The 22,405-nt window shown below is 47.5% G+C and overlaps 1 protein-coding gene across 1 annotated transcript in view; it reads right to left on the reverse strand.

Moving 5' to 3' along the window:
• Positions 1-22,405, reverse strand: part of LOC149337073 (uncharacterized) — an 82,065-nt gene that overhangs the window by 14,539 nt on the left and 45,121 nt on the right. The window contains exons 5-6 of the mRNA XM_089554317.1: positions 14,477-14,620; positions 11,436-11,527 (exon numbers count right to left, since the gene is read on the reverse strand). Coding sequence (XP_089410443.1) covers positions 11,436-11,527; positions 14,477-14,620 — 236 coding nt within the window. The remainder of the gene's footprint in view (positions 1-11,435; positions 11,528-14,476; positions 14,621-22,405) is intronic.

The following is a 22,405-nucleotide window of genomic DNA, read 5'->3' on the forward strand; positions in this document are numbered from 1 at the left end:
AGGCGAGCCGACTACCTCTCGGCTGACACTTCACACACACGCACGGTTAGCTAGCACACCGCCACATCCAAGGTCTCCACCTTGGATCAGACCCTGGATCAGCAACTTAAGTTGGTTCAGCAAGTCCGTCAGTCAGCTAAAGCCAGTGGCGCCTTGGACTAGGGGTGCCACCCAAGTTGCTCGAGCAACCTTCCTCTTTTTAAATAAAAGTGTTCTCTCTCTCTCTCTCTCTCCACCTTGCCTGTTCTCCGCCACATTCCATAGTTCCCCCGTAGTGTCCCCCTCTCTCTCTCTCACCGTCTCACAGCCGAGGCCCGGGACCGACGAATGGGCAAGGCAATACCCGTGGGATGCAGTCGCAGTTAAACTCTTTCGTCTTTTTTATGCAGGACCTTGCTTCCTTCATAGACCCTGTTTCTGTTCAGTTCGTCGGCGGAAATATGCTTCTTCTTGGAACCAACCATATCAGAATGCGGCAGTGATGGTGCTTTTCCTCACCAACACCAAATTTCGCAACGACACCGACGACCGTTGTCCTGAACTCTTTGTGACGTCCGCACTGGCTATCCCAAGGAACATCGGCATCATCGGATCCTTCGGGAACCGCCCCTGATTTTTTTCTTTGGCCGTGGGCAAGGCAGCACTCGTGAAATGCAGTGGCAGCTAATCCCGTTTGTCTTTTGAAGCGAAGAGCTTCACTAGCCTAGTCAACACCGCGCTCCGCGTGAGCCGGAGGCCAGATTTGCCACTTCTGCGCATGTGTGAAACCGAGCGACGTCACGCACGGCGCAGGTGGCCGCCGTCGCCGCCGCCGCTGCTGACTCCGTCGCCTGACCTGTCGTCGCCGCCGCGCGCTACTGCCCATGTGCGCGGCTGCCTCTCCCCCTCGCCACCGTTTTACCTTTCGCCGCAGCCGTGCGCAGTGCGCATTTGAAAGGAGGGGTATATAAGGCGCACTTGCCAATAGAACAGGCGCAGACACTCGCCATGGAAGGAAAAGAAGAAGCAACAGTCGGACAAGGCAGAAATGCACCCCTCTTCTTGGCCGATCCCCCTGTGTGGGTATGCGCCATTCTATGATGTCAACAACAACAACAACACCGATCCAGAAGTGGCAGCTTGGGAGTTGGCTGAAAAGTTGCGAGAGGTTTTGGCTTCGAGTTATCCGCTTAACCTTAGTTAAGCCACAGCCAATTTTTTTATGCACGTTAGTAGATATCACTGCTCCTAAGGATTTTTGAAGTGATTCTATTTGTTTCTTGTATGGCCGAAATAATACGCTGTTCCACATCTGTTGGATCAGCGAGGTTCCCACAGGTTTTTTCTAGAGCAATGCGGAAAGCACTCCAGTCGGTGCAACGTATTTTGGCATTTGGAAGACGGTGAAACCACCGTAGCTGCACATACGTTGGTATGTGGTCACTTCCATAGGTTTCAATATCAGCACACCACGTTGCGAACGATGAGAGGCGCCTGGATACAAATGCAAGGTCCAGGCAGCTGCTGTAGGTAGCCCCGCGTAGAAATGTCGGCTTGCCACCATTGAGCAAAAGAAGACCTGCATTGTCCATGCAGGTATCTTGCAGGTATGTTGTATCTTGCATTGGCCATGCAAGATACAACGCGCAACATCTCAGCGCCCAATTCCACAGCTCCAGGGGATGTTGTCTACGCGCAGCTTCAGGCGATTCGTCGGCGCGCAGAAAGAAAATACCGGAGGACAAAGGATGTCTCCGATCTCCGGGCCTCTCGACGCGCCCAGAAGCAAATACAGCGCTATTTGGAGAACCAGGGAAACAGCGGTGGCGGTCATTTTGCAGCAGATTGGATCCCCGCAAACCACTCTCCAAAATCTGGCACGTCGTTCGAGCACTGGCGACATTTCCCCAGTAGAAACACCCTTTCCGTGCATTGGCACTTTATGAAAGACGGCAAGAACTAGAGGTGGCGGAGGATTTCTGCTCGAGAATTGCCGGAAGCGCTTCTTCACCTCGGCAGCATCGATGTGCCCCCCCCCACGATGGACGATCGACTGGACACCCCCTTCACAATTCAAGAACTTAAAGCAGCTATGTCTGCTTGTACGCATCCTTCGTCCCCAGGACCTGATGGAATAACATAGAATGCGCTTCGTCATCTAGGCCCACAGGTAATGGAAGCCCTCTTAACATTGTTCAACCACTCTTGGGCCTCTGCCACTGTTCCACAGCAGTGGAAAAGAAGCCGCATTGTGGCCTTGCTCAAACCAGGGAAATCGCCACTCGACTTAGCATCCTACAGACCAGTAGCTCTGGCAAGTTGCATTGGCAAGACGATGGAGCGTATGGTGCTAACCCGTCTAGAATGGTTCCTTGAAAAACGTGGACTATACCCTTCCACAATGACGGGTTTCCACAAAGGCCGGTCTGCCATCGACAGTGTAATTGATCTCGTGTCAACGGTAGAACATGAAAAACGCCGTCACAGGTTGACTGCTGCTCTTTTCCTCGACATTAAGGGCGCATGCAGTAATGTTCAGCATGATGCAGTACTAAATGCACTCGATGAATGTGGTATAGGCGGACGTCTACACAACTGGATTACAAGCTATTTGACAAACTGGACAGTCTACATGGAGACTCTTGAAGGAGACACAGCAGATCATCATGTTGCTTGTGGTGTTCCTCAGGGAGGAGTGCTTAGTCCAACTTTGTTCAATCTCGTGCTCATTGGCCGTTTCAAACAACTACCGAAGACTGTGTCGATATCCGCCTACGCAGACGATATTTGCATATGGACATCAAGTGTCACGCGTCCCCAAGTGCAAGCAAGATTGCAGCGTTCGGTTTCCATTACGTCTGCGTACTTGCGCCGTCAGGGGCTTGAACTTTCGCCAACTAAAAGCGTAACATTGGCTTTCACACGCAAGTTAATGGCGTGGTATCCGGTCACAATCGACGGGCAAATTGTTCCATACGTAACACATCACAAATTCTTAGGTGTTACGATAGACCGTGACCTGTCCTGGACGAAGCACATTTCTGTGCTCAAGAAAAAGCTCGACAGCTTTGCAAGCATTGTGCGGTGTATGGCAGGAAAATGTTGGGGTCCCTCTGAGCGATCTTTACTACACGTGTACCAGGCGCTGGTAGTCGGTATTCTAAGATACAGTGCACCCGTTCTCTCGAGAGTCAGACTATCAGCCCTGCATGTGCTTATGCACATGCATGCCAAATGCACATGCGTGCATGCACATGCATGCATACATGTGTGCCTGCATGTGCGCAGGCTCGTGCTTTAAGAGTATGCTTGGGTTTGCCATGTAAAACTTCTACATGGGGCACATTTTATGAGGCCCGTGCCTGCCCAGCACGAATTTATTTTCAACAGGAGCCACTTCGTGTGCATTTGCGGCATCTGACCAGGCATCGTCATCACCCCCTGATCAACATTAGTGCCGTGCGTCCAGATGCAGCCTTTTCCAGAGCCCTTTGGATGCAGCGCAATGCGGTGCCTTCGAACTACGCGCCACACCAGATTGCGGAGGTGCCACTTTGGGCAGTATCAAAACCATCTATACGGACAACAATCCCAGGGATAACAAAGAAGACGCACATTCAAACAGTCGGACTGAAACAGCTGGCGCTATCATACATTACATCTATGTATACTAACACCCAGCATGTTTTCGTGGACGGATCCGTGACGACCACTTCTTCAGCTGCAGCGGTGATAGTGCCAGGAAATGCCTCATGTCACCGTTTCAGGCTCATGCACAAAACGTCCTCTACCGCAACCGAATTGGCAGCCATACGAGAAGCCGTCCTTTATATTGGTCACCAGCCAGCGCAGCAATGGACTATATCCTGCGACTCGAGATCGGCATTGCAGGTCGTACAAACTTATCTAAAACCAAGGGCATGTGAGCAGCTGGTTCAACAGATTGTGCTTTTGTTAGCCGAAGCTTTCCACCGCGGCCATATCATAAAGTTTCAATAGATACCGAGCCATTGCGGCATAGCGGGAAACGAGCGTGCTGACGCCGAGGCTCGGATGGCACATAGTGATGGTGCTTTCATTGAGATAGCCTTTTCTAGATCAGACATTGGAGCCTTGTTGGCGCATTTAATGCAAGCGGCAATGCTGTCGCATTGGCATGATTCGAGTCATCAACAGGACCGCGTCTGTAAGCTTGACGCTGGCTCACGATTACATTTGCCATCTATGGTGGTGCGACGTCATGGGACTTTACTCCACCGGCTACGGCTTGGCGTTGCCTACACCAAACATTATCTTCACAAGATCGGCATCGAAAGTAACGCAAATTACACACAGTGCCACACTCCAGAGACTACTGGACACCTTATTTGTGAGTGCCCGAACTATACTGCTGAAAGAACAACATTGGAGGCGACCGTGAAACAACTGGACTCTCGCCCTCTCTCTGAGGAAACTCTTCTGGGCGCCAGGACGAGACGTTCGGATTGGTGGCGTGTGATAAAGGCCCTGCTCAACTTTTTGTGTGAAACAGGCCTGGATACTCGTCTGTGACCGCCTGTGCACAACCTAAATGGTTAATGACATGTGTCGGTGTTTGTGTTGCAGACACCAGTTTTATGAGTTTTATGTGCGTCTACTAACCGCGATGCGAGTGTCAGCCAGTGGTGTGTGTGTGTGTGTGGGTGGACATCACCCGTGAAACTCATTGTATTATGCCATCATCAGCCTTCATTCGCACTTTCCTTTTCATCCTCTTCCCTTTCCCCTGTGTGGAGTAGCAGGCCAGGGCCATGTTACCATCGGCCGACCTCTCCATCTTTCCCTCGTTAAAATTCCTTTCTCTCTCTCTCTATTTGTTTGGTCGCGCTGCCTTGCCCAGGCGTCTTGCTTGAAACATTTGCAGAGTTTTTTTTACTCATTTTGTTTACTTGCACTTTTGCTTAGTGGTGACGCTGAGCTCAATCCAGGCCCAGAGGTAGCAGAAAAACTCGATGAAATTATCGAGAATCAAAAGGTTTCTTCAAGCGAACTAAAGTCTCCAGGAGCAATACTTATCTTGCATATATTAGAGACAAATTAGAGACTTGCTTCCATTGAAAGCAAACTGGAAGTACTATAGCAAACAGCTCAATGGGTTGTAGCCTGTGAGCATTCGTTGGTAGGATTGAACAGATAAACAGTCTGGATAAAAGCAAAGGTGACTTCCTTGAAAGTACTCTTGTCGAAACAACATTTACGGCATTTAAGAGTCAGAAATTGAGGCTTTAGACGACCTTAAGAAGCATGTTCTGACAGAAATCTTTGAAAGTAAACTTGAAATCAATGTAGGGAGTTTGGATAGGACACACCGCTTGGGGAACAGAGCTGAACTTAAAAAGCGTCCCGTGATTATGAGGTTTCTTGATTTCACTGAAAAGGAAGAGGTTCTCCGGAATGCTTCAAATTTGAAGGGTTTCCAAACGTCCATTTCAGAGGACTTGTCGCCTAGGCTACGGAAAACGAGAAAGCTACTATGGGCTACTATAAAGGATGTTAAGAAGCCCGGTATAAAGTGTTCCTTAAGTATGACAAATAAGTTCTCAATCAAGAGGTGTACGCGTGGATGAAAAGAATAACCAAAGGTATAGAGTAAGTGGTTCCGTTTCGCGTGATATTGGTCGTAACTCTCCGAGTGATGCGGCAACAACGTCTGAATGAGTGAAAAATGCCGGGCGTCCATGAAGGAAATGCGCTCACGCTTCTACTTGACAAACCGCCGGTTCTGTACAGTCCTCTTTCAACGCCCTTAGCACTGATCATCAAATTAAACGGATAGCGTCATCGGCAGTGAATATCGTTAGAAATTCTTTTGGCAGTCAGATGAAAGCACCACGTGAAAGTAGCCAACTATGTGTCATATCTTTGAACACCAGAATCATTGTGAACAAAATAGATAGCCTTGAGGTACTGCTCTTCCCTTATGATCCCATGCTACTGGTGATAACCGAGAAATGGTTGCACACTGGTATTTTTGGCGGAGAAATTGTGCCACCACGCTACGTGATATACACGTGTCGTCGCAATTCACGTGGGGGAGGAGTTGCTGTGATTTCTAAGAGTAAAGTGAACGTTACGCTTCTTGATGAAATTTATTAGCATGAACGCTTGTTTTTGCGCCTAATAACGCATGGCTTCATCTTTTGCCTTTGCGCTGTGTATCGTCCACCTGATGCAACGGATTATTTTATGTCTTGTCTTTTCCATCGTTTAATACAGTACCAGAATCGGAATTTAACCCTTACAGGTTATTTCACTCTCCCTGCCATCGATTGGGACAAACCGTCGTATGGCCTATGCGCCTGGAGTGATGTTATTTTTGATCTCATGTTTTCGTTAAAGCTTAAGCAAGCTGGTTGTGAGTACACCAGAGAGTAATCGGTTTTAGTCCTATTCTTTGTTAGCCAAACCTTTTTCGATGTAGTGCTTGATGTTGAATCGGGAATCTTGGTCATCGTCGTTTATACTTTTTTGTGCTTCGCCTGCTGCTTCTAGGATGCGTCCAGTTAAAATGATTAAGGACTATGTTCGTGCAGTTACCGACGCCTTACAATCGGTCTTAACTAGGTCAAGCGGGAATGACGTTCCGTTCATAGTTAATTGCATCACTTTAAGAATGCAGTGCAGTACAGTGCTGAACATTTTATTCCACTTAGGAAAGTTCACATCAACCATCGCAATCCTTGGATAAGTCGAGAAATTGTTCAACTGAAACGCAAAGTGAAGCAATGTAGAAAGAAGAAATCTTCCTTACAACAGTTTCAACTACTGAAGGAGAAACTTGCCTAAAAGTTAAAATCAGCGAAGTTTAACACGGCGCTCACCGAATTCATCAGAAGTAATCCCCAAAAAGTTTGGAATTTTTTAGGTCGAAAGAATGAGCAGTTGAAGAAAGTTCGAGTTAATGGTGACATTGCGACCGACTGCAAAATTATAGCAGAAGATTTTAACTTGTTCTGTGAAAGCGCGTTTCTGGCGGAGGGGGAAACCACAGCTAGAATTAGAAATGAAGATCCTGGTAACGTACCGGCTATTTCTGTGAATGGTGTTCTCTCCATGCTGCGAAAACTTGACGATAAAAAATGTTCTGGTCCTGATGGACTTGCAAATACTATTCTTAAACATTTTTCGCCACAGTTATCAGAGTTTTTAGAGAACATATGTCAAGTTTCTTTACTTTGTGTTGAAGTACCGCAGGACTGGAAAATGGCCCGCATTGTACCCTTTCATAAAAAGGAAGGTAAGCTATCTCCAACTACCGACCAATATTAGTCACTTCTTGTTGTAAGTTATTAGAACACATAGTGTCTGGCCGCCGCGGTGGCTCAGTGGCTATGGTGCTCGGCTGCTGGCCCAAAAGACGCGGGTTCGATCCCGGCCGCGGCGGCTAGAATTTCTTTGGAGGAGACATTCTAGAGGCCCGTGTGCTGTGCGATGTCAGCGCACGTTAAAGAACCCCAGGTGGTCGAAATTTCCGGAGCCCTTTACTACGGCGTCTCTCATAGCCTTAGTCGCTTTGGGACGTTAAAGCCCACAAAACCACAAAACCACAAACATAGTGTCTGGTTACCTTAATTCGTTTCTAGCTGAAAATAACATTTATCCTCTTTGCAACATGGCTTCACAAAAGGTACGTCCACTGTGACGCAGTTGGTTAGTACGGCTAATGAATTCCAAGTTTTTCTTGATATATGAGGGAATGTGGGTGCACCTTTTTTAGACTTCCACAAGGCATTTGACCGTTTTCTATATTAAACTCATTTATAAATTTCAGAGTATTGGCGTGCCTAGTTACCGTGTCAGTTGGATTCATGCTCATCTTAAACACAGAAAACAATACGTAGACGTTAATGGCTGTCGATCTAACGAGCTTCCAGTTACTCCAGGTGTGCCCCAAGGGAGCGACTTGGTGCTGCTGATTTTCCTAATCTATATAAATGATCTGTCGGTTTCTGCCCCGGAGAATGTCTCGTTAAACCATTTTGCAGATGATGGTATCCTTTTAAGACCATTAATAATAAGAATGATCACTACATCACTAGCTGCTCATTAGCGGTGTGTTATATGGGATGTGCAATTAAACCTTGATAAAACTTTTCTCTTGATAATTTCGCGGAAAAAAAACATTTTAGTCCTTTATCTTGCAGCCTGCCAATCATTTAATCCACAAGGTTGCACATTATAAATATTTAGGGGTAACATTAACCCGTGACTTAACATGCTCTTCCCACATTGCATACATTTGCTCCTCACACATATTGACTAGCGAAGTTCACACACACAGGACAAGGGAAGGCGACGGAACACACGCTAGACTTGCCACTGAGAATTTTACCAGACGAGTAACATATATATACAGCCAACTTGTACTTGCGCCGCTGGTGCCACCAATCCGTTGGGAATGTGTAAAATGACAAAGAATTATTTATACACGAGTATAGACAAACAGTGATACACGAAAACAGGAAAACACAATGTGTTTTCCTGTTTTCGTTTACCGAGAGCAGGGTAGCGTGAGTGTTGCGGTGCCTGAAGCAGGTAATAACTCGCGAAATGGAGCGCGCAGCTAGCTCTGCAGTGGTCTAAGTTGCTGCGCACGGGAGGTGGCACCGTCCTTGTGCGCAAATTTCGGGCACCACGCAGGCCGCTGCTGCGTACTCTGCGCTATGAAGGATCGATCCATCTGCGTATGTTGTCAGGCCACCCGACAGGTCATCACTTACGTTAGCCTCTGGTTTTTGCAGTAGAGCGCGGTGGAAAGGGTTGCGCATTGATTCAACTACTGGGAGAAGCGCCCTGAATCGAAGGCCGGTGCGGCGGCACCTCTTGCGGCACAGGTGACGTACGGAAGAATTCACGAAACAAGTTTCGAATGCGTCCAGTCCAGGAATGGGAATGCCAAGAGGAAGGCATGCTGCCGCCAAATTAAAAAATCTCTGCCTCTCTCGTAACCGAGAGTAGAGTAAGCATGAAATGTTTACGGGCATAACACATTGGTTGTAGAAGGTACTAGTCAAAATCTTGAAATGGGCCTAGTGTTCAACACACCACACCACACTCTTCTTGTTGCGTCGAAGCGATCGCCTGCAATAGTGCGGGGTTAGGTAGGCAGCCGCGAACCGTGGCGGCCTTGTAGCTGTGGGGAGCGGCCGCATAATCATGGCGTTGTCGGCAGGGGCGAGCAGTCTTCTGCTGTGGCGTATCACTCGCAAAGCGATCGCTTTCCGCAAGACGCTTCCTATCTCTCCTTTCATCAGGCTCCATTGCTCCGCTGAAGCAGCTGTGACGGTGGCGGCAATGAAATGCAGGACGATGCAGAAGCGTACGCGGACACGACGAGACGCAGGCCTGACAAGAATGTATCTGCAGCGGGTTCGAATACTCCGCGAGCGTGTTTACATCTGCCTGCCAAAGGGGGAACGTTCATGAGCTAGAGGCCCAGCGGCCGGTGTTTTACCTGCGTGAGTGTGGGACCGCAGCGCCATCCTTGGGGACGGCGCGGAAGCGCGGCCCTCTCTCTTAGAGAGTCTCGTTAAATCTCGTACGGTGCCCGGATGCTCTCGCTTCAGTGCCCGGATGAGTCGAATTCAGTGCCCGGATGTTGGCTATCGGTCTCGGCGTGACGTCACCACACTACCGACAACGGGAGCTAAAAGCATTTCATGCTTAAAAACAAAGGCGCTAAGAACGCTCCCCTGCGGAACACCGCACGTCACTTCGCTGTATTTTTTATGTATTTAAGTTGTATTTTGGCTGTATTTTTTTAAGGTAAGGCATGACGTTTGAGGAACTCGTGAGTACTCCCCACATCTGTGTCGGTAATGCCGACTCGCACATTTACTGCCAACACTGTCACTGATGTGAACCAAACGTGTGTAAGGCCGTGGCGCGCGTAAATAGCGACGTGCGGGCAGCCCACAGCGATCTGTCGAGCTAGGGAGCGTCGATTCATTCTGTTAGAAAGCACTGAATTGCACTGCTCTATCCCACGTATCCACGAGCTCTTGCCCATGCGTGTAGGATAGGACAGGATAGGATAGGATCAACTGTATTTGCTCTATTTTAAAAGTTATTACAGTCGACAGAGGTCGGCGCCCCTATTCCAGGGCACCGCTGAGCTTGGCTGCTCGCTGGGCATGGATGACCAGTTCTCTGTGTAGAAGCGGGTTGCCGCTGGAGAGCAAACTCTCCCACCGTTTCGCACTCGGACTTTGTATTCTATGGTATCCAGAAATTAAAAGACTAGAACAAAAAACGGCGAGCATACCAGAGGATATCCGCTGCACGCAGGTGACGGCACCACCACTGAACTATGCGCGGCCGGCAATCTGTGAAGGTTGGCCTGGTGGCTTAATTCTTGCTGGGCAGCCAGATCAGCTGTGTAGAGATGGCGGGCAGGAGCCTGTTCTGATAGCTGCTCCAGAAGCGCGCCGACATCTGTCGCTCGTGCCGCAATGACAGCTTCTTTTTGCCCCTGCCTGGAGGTAGGACGGGGCGTTGTGGTCGCGTACCTAGCAAAGTGTCCCTGAATGCTGTTCTAAGCTCAGGTGCAGTGGGAGCGTAGAAGGGGGGCGCGGCAGAACCGAGAGCGGCACGCGAGGCTAACTGTCGTGTAGCGCCTGTTGAGGCCTCGCCCCGAGAAGCAGCGTCTGCCTGCAGAGCGGCTCTAGCAATACGTTTTTCATCAGCGCCGCGAATAACATTTGCAAATGGGAGCTCTTCAGGACTGGTGCACTGCTTGGTCTTAAATTAAGTCGAGAGACGAAGGGATCTTACATGGCTTAACGCACCGTGTTATTTATAGCTGTTGAAGTCAGTGTTTAACCCTCCTTTTTTTTAAGCATGGAAAACATCTACGTTCTCCTTTGAAGAAGGCTGTTCTAGACTTCGCAATCCCTCTTATTTCTGTACTGTGAGTAGAGGGACTAGCCAAGGCCAACATGAACATCCGTCCGTCACTATGAGCATGTCCGTCTCTACGAACAACAAGAATCACTTCAAAAGGTTTATCAATATCTCGTCGTGCTTACTACAATTCCGCGGGCACAAGCACAAGGTCCTGTTTCATTCTCTTCAAAAAGAAGGACGAAATTTGGTCCAACAGGCTTGCCCTCAATCCACACGATTTCGCTTTTGATTGGTTTGGTTTGGTTTATGGGGTTTAACGTCCCAAAGCGACTTAGGTAATGAGATACGCCGTAGTGGAGGGCTCCGGAAATTTTGACCACCTGAGGTTCTTTAACATGCACTGACATCGCAGAGTACACGGGTCTCTAGAATTTCCCCTCCAAAGAAATTCAACCGCCGCGGCCGGGATCGAACCCGTGTCTTTCGGGTCAGCAGCGAGCACCATAACCACTGAGACACCGCGGCTGCCAATTTCGCTTTTGCATCGACACACGGTCCCAAGAGTTACTTACTTTGTGTCACCTGATTTTCCCGTGTATGTTCCGTGGGCGAAGATCTTGGACGTCGCCATAGTGAAATTTAGGTTGGTATCAGGTATATTTCCCTAGAGTGGAGGAAAAACACAAGGCAGCATACTGAAAGCAGAACTGAGCCTGAGATAGTCACGGGCAGCATTGTTAACCTCGTGGGCGTGATATTTAAATGCGACTCATTACCTAATCAGAAGAGATTGATCAGCTATCCTGATAATTTTATAGCTTGTATTTTTTTATGGCAGACGTTAGAGGGCGCAAGGGGAAATTGCAATTTTAGATTCTTCCTTAAAGTTAACTGAGCTTGATTCTTCGCTTGAGTGTTATAGTCAGTGCCACTGGATTTCAAAATGGCCATCTCCCCAAGCGCTTCCGCGCTGCGCTGCTGGTTCTCAAAACTACTCCCCGACAGAATCATTCGCTATAGAACAGCTAGATGCTTGCAGGTTTATTGCAAGCACTTCGTTTCCTAATGTCATATTCGAGTATGCGAAATTCAGGAATGCTTCCTTGCTAAGCGAGCCGGAAAGCGAGTTTCAGTGGGCGATTTGGACTCCGATCCACAATCACCCGTCAAGTCTTGCGCTCTATAAGTATGCTTTTTCTTTTGGTGCGAAAGTAACACTACTGGAGCCCAGCTCGGCTCGTCGCGTATGCTCGTGGCGGTGCGGCTACCAAACGAATCGGGTAAGCTCGGGTAGTAACTCGGGTAAGCTCGGGTAAGTTCGGACGAGCACCATGCCATCTGCGCGAGAGGTTGCTCGGGAAGAGCAACATGGGTCGCAAAATCTCGACGGGTGTCTAGTATAGAAACAGCCACCTGCCAGTGCAGTGGTGCATCGCTTAACCGCTGCGCCACTGCGCTGGTAGGGGTATATGAGAACTCGCCGCCATCTTTGAATCTAATGTAGGAATTACCAATTCAGCATACATGGGCGTTAACCCACAAAAGATATCATACCACACCTCTAAGGCGGAGTTTAAGTGCCCCCTCCAATTGAAGATTGGACATCTGCTTTCGCAGGTCTACTCGGTTTAACTTCGTTAAGCCCCTATCAATTTTTTTCTTAGATTCAAATCTTTATTTGAGAATAAGTACTTGAGTACATCGCACTGAGTACGCAGGCGAAACCCGAGAACTCGTGGAAGTGTTTTGAGGCAGGTTGGTGTTGATCATAACGTTAACAAACCAATCAAGGAAAAACAAAGAAAAGAACTTTAGAAACACAAGATTAATCAAAATTAGCAGTTTTAGTGGTCCAGAAAATTCATTGGGCTTAATTATGCTCGCGATGTATTCCGCTAGTGCATTCCAATTCTTAATGGGAGAATGTGGAAATAAATAACCTACATAATCAGTTCTAATGCAGAGGGCCTGTAGAAGAGCTGCAGATGAGCGAATGACGTAGCGGTGCGTAGCAGAAATGCTTCGCGTAAAGCGTCTATAAATCACCGATGCGGAAAAGAACTGCCAAGCTTTCAACTTGGTTGACTCTGTTGTAGTGCGAAAGCATTCTCAGATTGCCATGGTCAAATTTGAGAATAACCCAGGCCAATTTAGGAGGTCGTCATTGTGCAGGGCACGCTTTGTTATGGTTGGATATCGATACTGGTGCAAATCGGTCAGGCTCAAATTTGGCTGATCGCCAGGGGCCAAATACTGGGGGTGACCGGCTCCAAATGTAGATACTACCATCGTTTTGGACGGGCTCAAATTTGGGGATGGCGCGGCTAGATTTAGAGGTAACTGTGTGTTATGTTTTTATTACATTTAACTTAACATGGCGCTGCTGTTGCAAGGCAATGGCACAGCAACGGTCCATGTAACAGATTCTTGGTCGGCGTCGGTGAGGTGAGCGTATGACTACTTTCGCTTTAGTAATCCCTCAGGAATGCTACGTGCCAAGTTCTTTGCGAATGCCTCTTTTCTTCTTTTATTCGCGCCGGCTTTAACGCGAGAGCACTGAGGACTCCGTTCAATGAAAAAATCGGCGTCATCGTCATTGGCGTGAGGGAAACTTCCCTAAGAAGCAACCTATGTGGACCATGAAGGTCACGTTACCTTGTGGCGTCGTCACAACCGGACCGCAGGATTGCCACCATGGCAGGTGGCAGTTTAATTACTGGTCGAGACAGGTTGCTCGGGAAGTGAAATATGGGTCGCACAAGCCCCATCGGTAGCTGTGCTTGAAGCAGCCAACTGCGGGGGCAATGGCGCCTCACATGAGCAGCCGCATGCCGGGGCAGTTACGCATCCCTTAACCGTTCTACCCCTACGTCACGAGTGGTGGTATAAGAACTCTCAGTGATTAGTAAATGCAGATAATTTCCAATTCCGCATATATGAGCACTAGCCAATTAACTCTATTACTTCATAATCTCAAGGCGAAGCTTACTGCCACCTCCAGTTTTTATCCCAACAATTCAGTTACTCTTTAACCCAGAAAAAAAGCATTTCTAACATTTAGCACGCAATCAGGGATGCAGAGTTCAATATTCAAACCGACCTCCTAGCCTTCATTAATAGCGGTGCACGACTGCAAACGCTACGTGTAGAGCAGAGATGAATCACAGTGGCGATACATATGCACAGTCGACACTGGGGATAGTGATTCAACAATAAGAGTTCGAGCACCAGGAAGCTAGGGCAGACCTTCACGGCGTGCTTTCAGGCCGCGCGCCTAGCTGGTCATAATGACGACAAGAGAACGGAGACACCTTGAGTCGCGTAGCTGTATGACCAGGGATGCGACGTACAGTCTTTGTCAAAAGTAACCAGGCTGCATGGTTTTGCTTCTCAGTCGTTTATTTAAACTATTATGCCAGCCCCCAAGCTATAACTCTCTGCATGGTAAGGAGAACCCCTGTCCTCACCTTCAAAGAACTTTTCGACCTTACTGTAAGCTGTGAAGGCTCTACTATACAAATGAGAAGCAAACCACGCAGTCTGTTTACTTTTGACAAAGACTGTACATGGCTGCAAGAACAAGGTGTTGGGAAACATGAATGGGAACACTCACTGTTAGGGGCGACTTTCCGTCATTCCTCGTGACATGTAAAGAGAGTATGTCCGATGTGCTGTAGGCGCTGTGATGACTGTAGAAATATTTTAACTGGTCGAATTTCGGTTTTGTCCCTGCGATGTAGTGATCATTAAAGTAGCCCTAGAAAATGACAAATACATGGAATTGAGCTTCGTCCAGAAGGAAAGAATATTAAAAAACGGGGAGGTGCAGCCTTGGTAATAATCTTACATTGATTGCATGGATAAAAGGAGTGATGCAGAGTGCGGTCCCTGGTGGAAATGCTGTTGTCAGTTAATTGTAAGGTACCAGCAAAGTAATACAATTTTAGGATACAGGGGACATGTAGACAGGAATGCGTGCAGCACAACGTGACGTTTTCGGCCATGTCGCTTTATTGCCTTTGCTAAAAGCTATCGGGGTCGATGTGATTTGTGTAATACGCCGTAAGTGAGAGCACAGCGTTTGCTTCTAAGCCCCAGTGCTGCGTTGCAAGACACTTCTGGACTGTGGGCTCGGGAGCTCTGGAAACTGCTTGGGCCGCGAGCGTTCTGGCCTACCCTCAGCGCCGTAGGGTGCCGGCCTCGTAGTGATTACGGCGTTCGAAAACGCGACCGTCAACGGCCAAGGCCGCTTCTTTCCGAGGAACCCGCAGCTTGGTCACATGAACACGGCGTTCGAAAACACAACCACTCTCAGGCAGCTCCGAACGCACACATTGCCATGCCCCGCAATACTAGCCAACATTTATCCACATATATGCTCTGCAGAATGCAAAAGCCGCGGAGAGTATGCTAACCGTAATCACATCATGTGGGCCTGCAGTAAAAACCCCTTAAGCGGAATAACCACAGAGGAGGAGTGGGTAACCGCGCTGCGTAGCTCGGACCTGTGGCAGCAAAAGTTGCTCACAGAGAGAGCTGACCAGGTCGCCGAGATCCAAGAGATCAAGGCCACCAAGCGACAGTAGCCCGCCTGCGCCAGAAGAGAGCCTTCCTCTCCAAAAACTCAATAACTAAAGTGTATTCTTTCTTTCTCAACGGACAAGCAGTTTTCCTCCAGCAGTGGAAGAGAGCGGCTGCGCGGGGAGCCAGTGTGCACCTTCCAAGGGCCTGGGGCTCTCTTTTCTTTTTTTGGGTCAAATTCTCTAAATAAAGGTCCAATTCCTAGCATTCACCGAGTCCGCAGCCCGTACCTGGTACCAAACTGGTTGGCAGCGGCGGGGTAAGGACAAGGCTGGTGGACAACTGCAGACGAGAGGGCATCTTCGAGGATGCGGGGTCAACGGAGCGCCGGTACGTGGCTTTGTCGCAGTGCGGCGTGAAGACAGCGGCTCAAGGGCAACCTTGACGATCTAGCATCACCGGAATTGGCAGTTCCTGGCTTCTGAAGGCACGCTGTCATCGAGGGCTCCTGGTGAGGTGACTGCGGAAGCGACTACGTATTGCCAGGTGATCTAGAACTCGCTTCTATCTCAGGAATAGACTGCATTTAATCACCATTGGATGTGTGATTACTTTCGATACTTTGTAGTCGGCTCTCGCCAAACAAGGACATAAGAAAATTAAGTAAAGATGAACTACTGCTGTTGGCAGCTGAACTTCGTTCACAGGTAACCAAACTCTGAGGAAATGAGAAATTTGCCGCGCAATTGAAGAGGTGGTGTTTGAAGAGGACGCGATAACGGATGCTTGGTAAAATATACACCGAGTATAGAGAAAGAGAAGACTGACGAGCGAGAAAAGCAGAAAGAGAAAGAAAAGAAACAAGCTGAGTTGGAAGCTGAGAGAGAGAAGAAAAATATTGAGCTCTAAATTGAGAAGTCGAGGCTCGAACGGACAAGGTTAAAACGGGGTGAATGTGCCGTCAGTCCTTAGGGAGGTAATGTTAAGACAACGAACATGCTTCAGCCGTTCAGGGCAAGCGATGACATTGCTCTCTACTTCGTCAGTTTCGAAAGGATGTGTGATAGACACTCCATTAGCCACGACATATGGCCAGAAAAGTTGATGGCATTGATCCAAGGAGAACCTTCACAGGCTGTGGCTCGCTTTAGTTATAGTAAAGCAGGTAACTATGATCTGGTGAAATCAAGCCTGCTCGCGAAGTACATGATCTGCACACAAGAGCTTAGGAGGAGATTTGGAGCATCCAGAAAAAACAGAATGAGAGTTTTTTGTAATTTTCCTGCACGTACGACAACCTGACGCAGTGGGTAAAAGGCTCAAAAGCAGGAGAAGATTTCAAAAGGCTAAAGGATTTGGTTTGCCTGGAGCTCTTCTATGAGACCTTGCTAGACAACATCCGCTTGTCGGTAAGGGACCGGCAAGATGGACCGTCCATGGAAAAAGCGGCGCAGCTTGCAGGCGTGTACATGGAAAGCCGCAGCATTAGGCAGCCTAAGGCGGATCAGGACTTCAGGAACGGGTACCAGGACAAAAAGTTTATTCCCTAGAGCAGCAAAGGGCTCGTGGAGAAGCGGGCAACAAAAAACGTGATTCGCTGTGCCCTGATGCCTCAGGTAAGGCTCAGGAGTCTGGGAGTAAAGAGAGCAGTACTCTTTATTCAGGGCTTGAAAAAAGAAGGCCTTTGTCGTCCTTTATTTGTAAAGAGCAGAGACAACTTTTCTCGAAACTGCATGAAAGGAAGGCCAGTGTTGGCCTTGTTGAGTGGCCACCCAAGAAGCCATGACCTTATGCAACCGTACACTAGAGATTTCACAAATGGACAGAAATGCAGAGTACTGAGGGATTCGGGAGCAGCCAAGGATGTAGTGCATCCTAAATATACAACCACGGAAGACTATGTATCGGAGTGCGCATGGATTCATCTGGCAGGCAGTGAAAACTGTGCATCTGCCGATGGCTAAAGTCGAAATTGAGGGGCCATTAGGCACACTAAACACAGTAGGAGCTGTATCTAAGGATGTGCCCAAAGGCTACCCTTATCTTTTTCGAACAGTTCGGAAGAACTTTTGAACAAGAGGGGTCGGGATTTCGTTGACGCTAAAGCCCAAGTAATGGCTCTAACTCGGGCTAAAGCCCGACAACTTTCGCAGAAGCTTATCTACCAAGATAAGGACGCCAGTTAACTAATCAAAGCCGAAGTTCGGGAGAAGGAGGAAAGGTGCCATGTTGAAATAGCTGCACATAAGGAAGACAAGGCAGGCATAGCGCAGAAGGCGCGGAGCAGCCAGCACTCTAGAAACATGGAAAGTGAGCTAAAGACTTCAATTGTCGCTCCTACTGCGCGCAGCCTTGATAAGGTGCTTGAGGTTAACAAAGAGAGGCTGAGGTGCGAACAGTAAAACGTCCCGACTCTTCAGGTATTTAGAAATGGCACGACATAACGCGCGTCATCACAGAAAATTTCCTTCCGGGAGGAAGAAAGGGTTTTGTAGCGTCACTATGAGGATAAACGAGGAAGGAACTTTGACCACCTATTAGTACCTGCTCCATATCACATGGAATTGCTACCCCTCTTTCACGACAATTCATGGATTTGAAACTTTGGCATAAACAAAACGAAAGGAATGTTGCCTCAGGAATTTTACTGTTCACGCATGTTCAGTATTTTGTCCGAACTTCTGAGATTTGCCAAGGCTACTGATTCTAGCTCTCCTGGCTCAGAAGCTCATAAACCGCTTCGGCGGCTCCGTGAAATCTTAATTCATTACTGCGACAGCCACCGTCTCTACCCGGCACCTGCCAAGGGGCTGAGTAAGGCGGAGGAGCGAACTCTGCGGCGCCTGCAGACAGGAACTCTTCTCTGTCCTGCCATAGCAAAACACTCTGTGTCCTGCCATAGCGCCCATCTGTGTTCGGCCATAGCCGAACACAGATGGGCGCTGCCCGCACTGTGGAGAGATCTGAGATATCTTTCACATGGTGTGGGCATGTACTCAGAATTCTCACCTTCCTCCTTCCCCCACCCCCACCCGAGAGGCATGGGAGACTGCCCTCCTCAACTGCTCCACACTGGAGTCCCAAAGGGCTCTAGTAAAGCGGGCGTGAGATGGGCCTCGCCGTGCGGTGTCCAGGACTAAGGATACCGACCATGCAGCGAGGTCTTCTGACCCCCGTACTCTCTTTGAGTATAAAAAAAGTTTTTATCATCGACAGAGTAATAGCTTGGAAGGAGGGGATGCAGTGGTCAAGAAAGTATTTATTAATTTAATTTATTTATTTGAACATACTGTTAGTCCCTTCTTGGGACTGTTACAGGCGTGGATTTATAAACAACAAAGATGCAAGTTAACAACACACTAATACAAAAGCCAGCAATCAGGTTTAAAAGACAAGATATCAGCATTCATATGCGGAATCACATCGAGTGAAGAACAGAAGATGGAAGATAGCGAACTCTGGCCTTCAAAACATGTGTTTAAACACGTCTGAAAGCATTCCTTAATACAATCATACACTGGGTACATGATCGAGTGAGCCAAAAACATAAGACCAATACAGACGGTGGATGGTCATCAAGTCTTGCTTGATGACAAAACTGATGAGACTTCAAGTTCCATGAATTTTTCTTAGGAATGCTGAGCAGTTATAGATTTATCTAGGGCGTTCCATTCCCTTACTGCTGGGGGAAATAGAGAAAAATAATATGTGTTGTTAGCACAAAAGTATTCATTAATCGTAAAATTAAGCTTGTGACGTGTTTCTCTAGAACGGTTAAAACTAATGTAAGTAGCAGGATCCATGTTGAATGCATTATGAGTTAATTGATATAAAAACTTGAGTCTATGGAGTGTTACGTGACTTGATAATGTGTCGAGGCCTGCGCGGGAAAGCAGCTCCCTGGGAGAGTCAGTGCGCCGGTATATGTGGCTGATAAAGCGAACCGCTTTTCATTGAACTGATTCGAGCATGTGTACATCTTTTTGCCTATACGGAAACCAGACGACGTTTTCATATTCTAAGATTGGGCGGATGAGGACCTCATACGCGAGTTACTTCGTATCTGATGTTGCAAAGCGCAAGGCGCGTTTAAGGAAGTATAACCTACTCATGGCTTTTTTGGTAACGTTTTGTACTTGGGTTTTGGAGCTGAGCTCATTCGAAATAATCACACCAAGGTATTTCTTTTCAGTTACTGTTTTAAGAACTTCGTTGCCGGCGCCATAAGGGAAGCTAAGTTTTGTTTTCTTATTTGTGATTGATATCGCTACCGTCTTTTCCATATTGATCACAATTTGCCGTGTATTACACCCCTGTATGACGTTGCTTAGAGCCGTGTTTAACTTTTCTTGGTCTACTTGAGTGTTTATTTTTATATAGCACGCAGTCGTCAGCAAAGAGACGCATCTTTACATCCACGTGATATGTTATGTCATTTATGTATAGAATAAATAAAAATGGTGCAAGCACAGCGCCCTGTGGCACACCAGAAATAACCAGAACAATGTCAGAGGCATTGTCATTGTATTGCACGTATTGTCGGCGTTCCGATAAGTAGCTGGCTATCCACCTCGTAATGGGACCGTCGCCAAGTATCTTATTTAGTTTGAAGGTCAGTCTGGCATGTGTTACACGATCAAAAGCTTTCGAGTAATCAAGGAATATTATACCGGTTTGGCTTTGGTCGTTGATTCTCTGCGCGAGGTCATGGAAAATTTCTTTGCGCGGGTAACAGTGGACAAGCCTGCTCTGAAGCCATGCTGGTTATGATGAATGATGTTCTTGGTCTCGGTATGGTCTTCAAGAAATTTTAATAAAATATGCTCGAGTACTTTGCTACAGGTACATGTGAGGGATATAGGCCGATAATTAGACGGGGACGTTACGTCTCCTGATTTGTGAATGGGAACTACTTTTGCTATCTTACATTCAGATGGCGGACAGCTGTCCTCAAGTGACTTAGAAAATATTAGATAGAGGTATTCCCTAATTCAATTCGTTCCGCATAACGCCTAAGAAAGCAGTTCGGAATTCTATCAGGACCGCAACTCTTTTTTTCATTAAGGTCCAACAACAAAGAAAGAATCCCATGTACACTTACGACCGGAGCGCCTAAAAGTTGCGTTGACTCATTGCTATGACACGCGAATGTTCCTAAGACATTATTGTCGGCAGTGAACGTGGACAGGAAGTAACTGTTAAATGAGTCAGCTTGCTGCTTTCCGTATGTAGGCGAAGTAGAAGTCACATTTTTTTCTGTTTATATACCTACAGAACTTTTACGGAGAGTTTTTGATGAAGTTGTTCGGTGTAGTGCCACAAAATCGTTTTTTAGCCCCAAGTACCTTATTCTTTAGCTGTTTTGTTAGCTTACTTATGTTTACCTTTAGCTCTAAGCTTGCTCTTTGCCTATTTCTTTGCCTTAACCTACTAATTTTTCGTTTCATGTGAATTATATCTCGGGTAATCCGCGGGTTGTGCTTGCTAGTGGTCTTCTTTATCAAAGGGATAAAAATTGTGACGCAGTGCATCACATGCTCTTTAAACTGTGCCCACAAAGCGTCAACAGTAGTACTACTATGAACATACAGATCATATAAATAATTGAATTCATGAATAAGGTAAGTCATGACAGCCGCATCGTTCGCTCGATTGAATGCGCGCACATATTTTGTCGGGCCCCGCCGACGATCCGATTTCGGTAAGTATAGTGTAGATAGTACCACTTCATGATCAGAAATACATTTTAACGCTTCCACTTTACAGTCGTCTGTGTTAAAATAATGATTACTAACAAACACCAAGTCCAGTATTGAACTGGATGTTCCTTGAACACGAGTAGACTCACTGACATTTTCTACAAGTTCCAAAGTAAACAGGACATGCAACATAGCATTGCTTGTTGGATCAGCTGAACTCAAAAGTATTCCAGTTAACAAGTGGGCAGTTGAAATCACCAGCTAGTATAATAATAGAGCCATAGGCGTATCTGTACATATAATCAAACAGCAGATCTAGGTATACAGTTTCGGCATTTGGCGGCCTGTAGACCGCGTCCACTTTAATAGAATTACATTTTACAATGCATCATATTGCAAGAGTACAGGTAGTTGAGTCCTTTAGAGAGGACTCCCCGCTCCACATAAATTGCAAGAGTACACCATAAAAGAGGTCTACCTCGAGCTCCACCTCGAGAAACGCCTTTACCCTCCCCCTCATCCATCACTCACGGTGCCGGAGTCTCGCCTTCTTCGGTACATCCAAATGAATGCAGTCATCACCTGTACCGCCTTTTTCTCTATCGCTATCTATCGCACCCTTCCTGTCCCACCTGCCCCTGTATCTATGCGGACCTGGCCCATTGCGTTTTCTATTGCCAGACTGCAAAGCCTGGTCGCCCAAGCGGTTGACATGCTCGGCCTGTAAATAATGGCCGAATAAATGTCAACTACTACAACTTCGACGTAAAATACAAGAAGGGAAGCGAGAACCGAAATGAAGATGGTCTGCGTAGAGGGTTCTCAGCTACGAGAATATGAGACTGCGTTAGGGCATCGTCTTAGACTTCTGCGTTGCTTGCTTTTGTTGCTGTGTGTTTTCCCGTGTGTTCTCGAGAGCTGAATACTTGGCCAGCGAAAGTGGACAGGGAGAGGCTTACAGTAGCCTCGAACCTGTGCGTCTGTTGAGACATGCTGGTTAGAGCGTATGAGCTTCAGTTGAACTCTTCATTTTTCAGTGAACCACAAGCCACCTTTGCCACCGCTGTGGCACAGTGGTTAGGGAGCTCGGCTGCTGGCCGAAAGACGCGGGTTAGATTTAGATCGAGGCAAAATTCTCAGAGGACAATGTAGTGTCCGATGTCAGTGCACGTTAATGAACCTTAGGTGGTCGAAATTGCCTGAGCCCTTCACTACGTCGTCCCTCATTGCCTGAGTCACTTTGGGACGTTAAACCTCCACAAACCAAACCAACCGAACCACCTTAGCAGGCTGAGTGTTAGAAACTGGGTTTGCCCACGAAA

The sequence above is a fragment of the Amblyomma mixtum genome, chromosome 7 (assembly GCF_055824585.1).
Source record: "Amblyomma mixtum isolate Tamu chromosome 7, ASM5582458v1, whole genome shotgun sequence".
NCBI lineage: Eukaryota > Metazoa > Arthropoda > Arachnida > Ixodida > Ixodidae > Amblyomma > Amblyomma mixtum.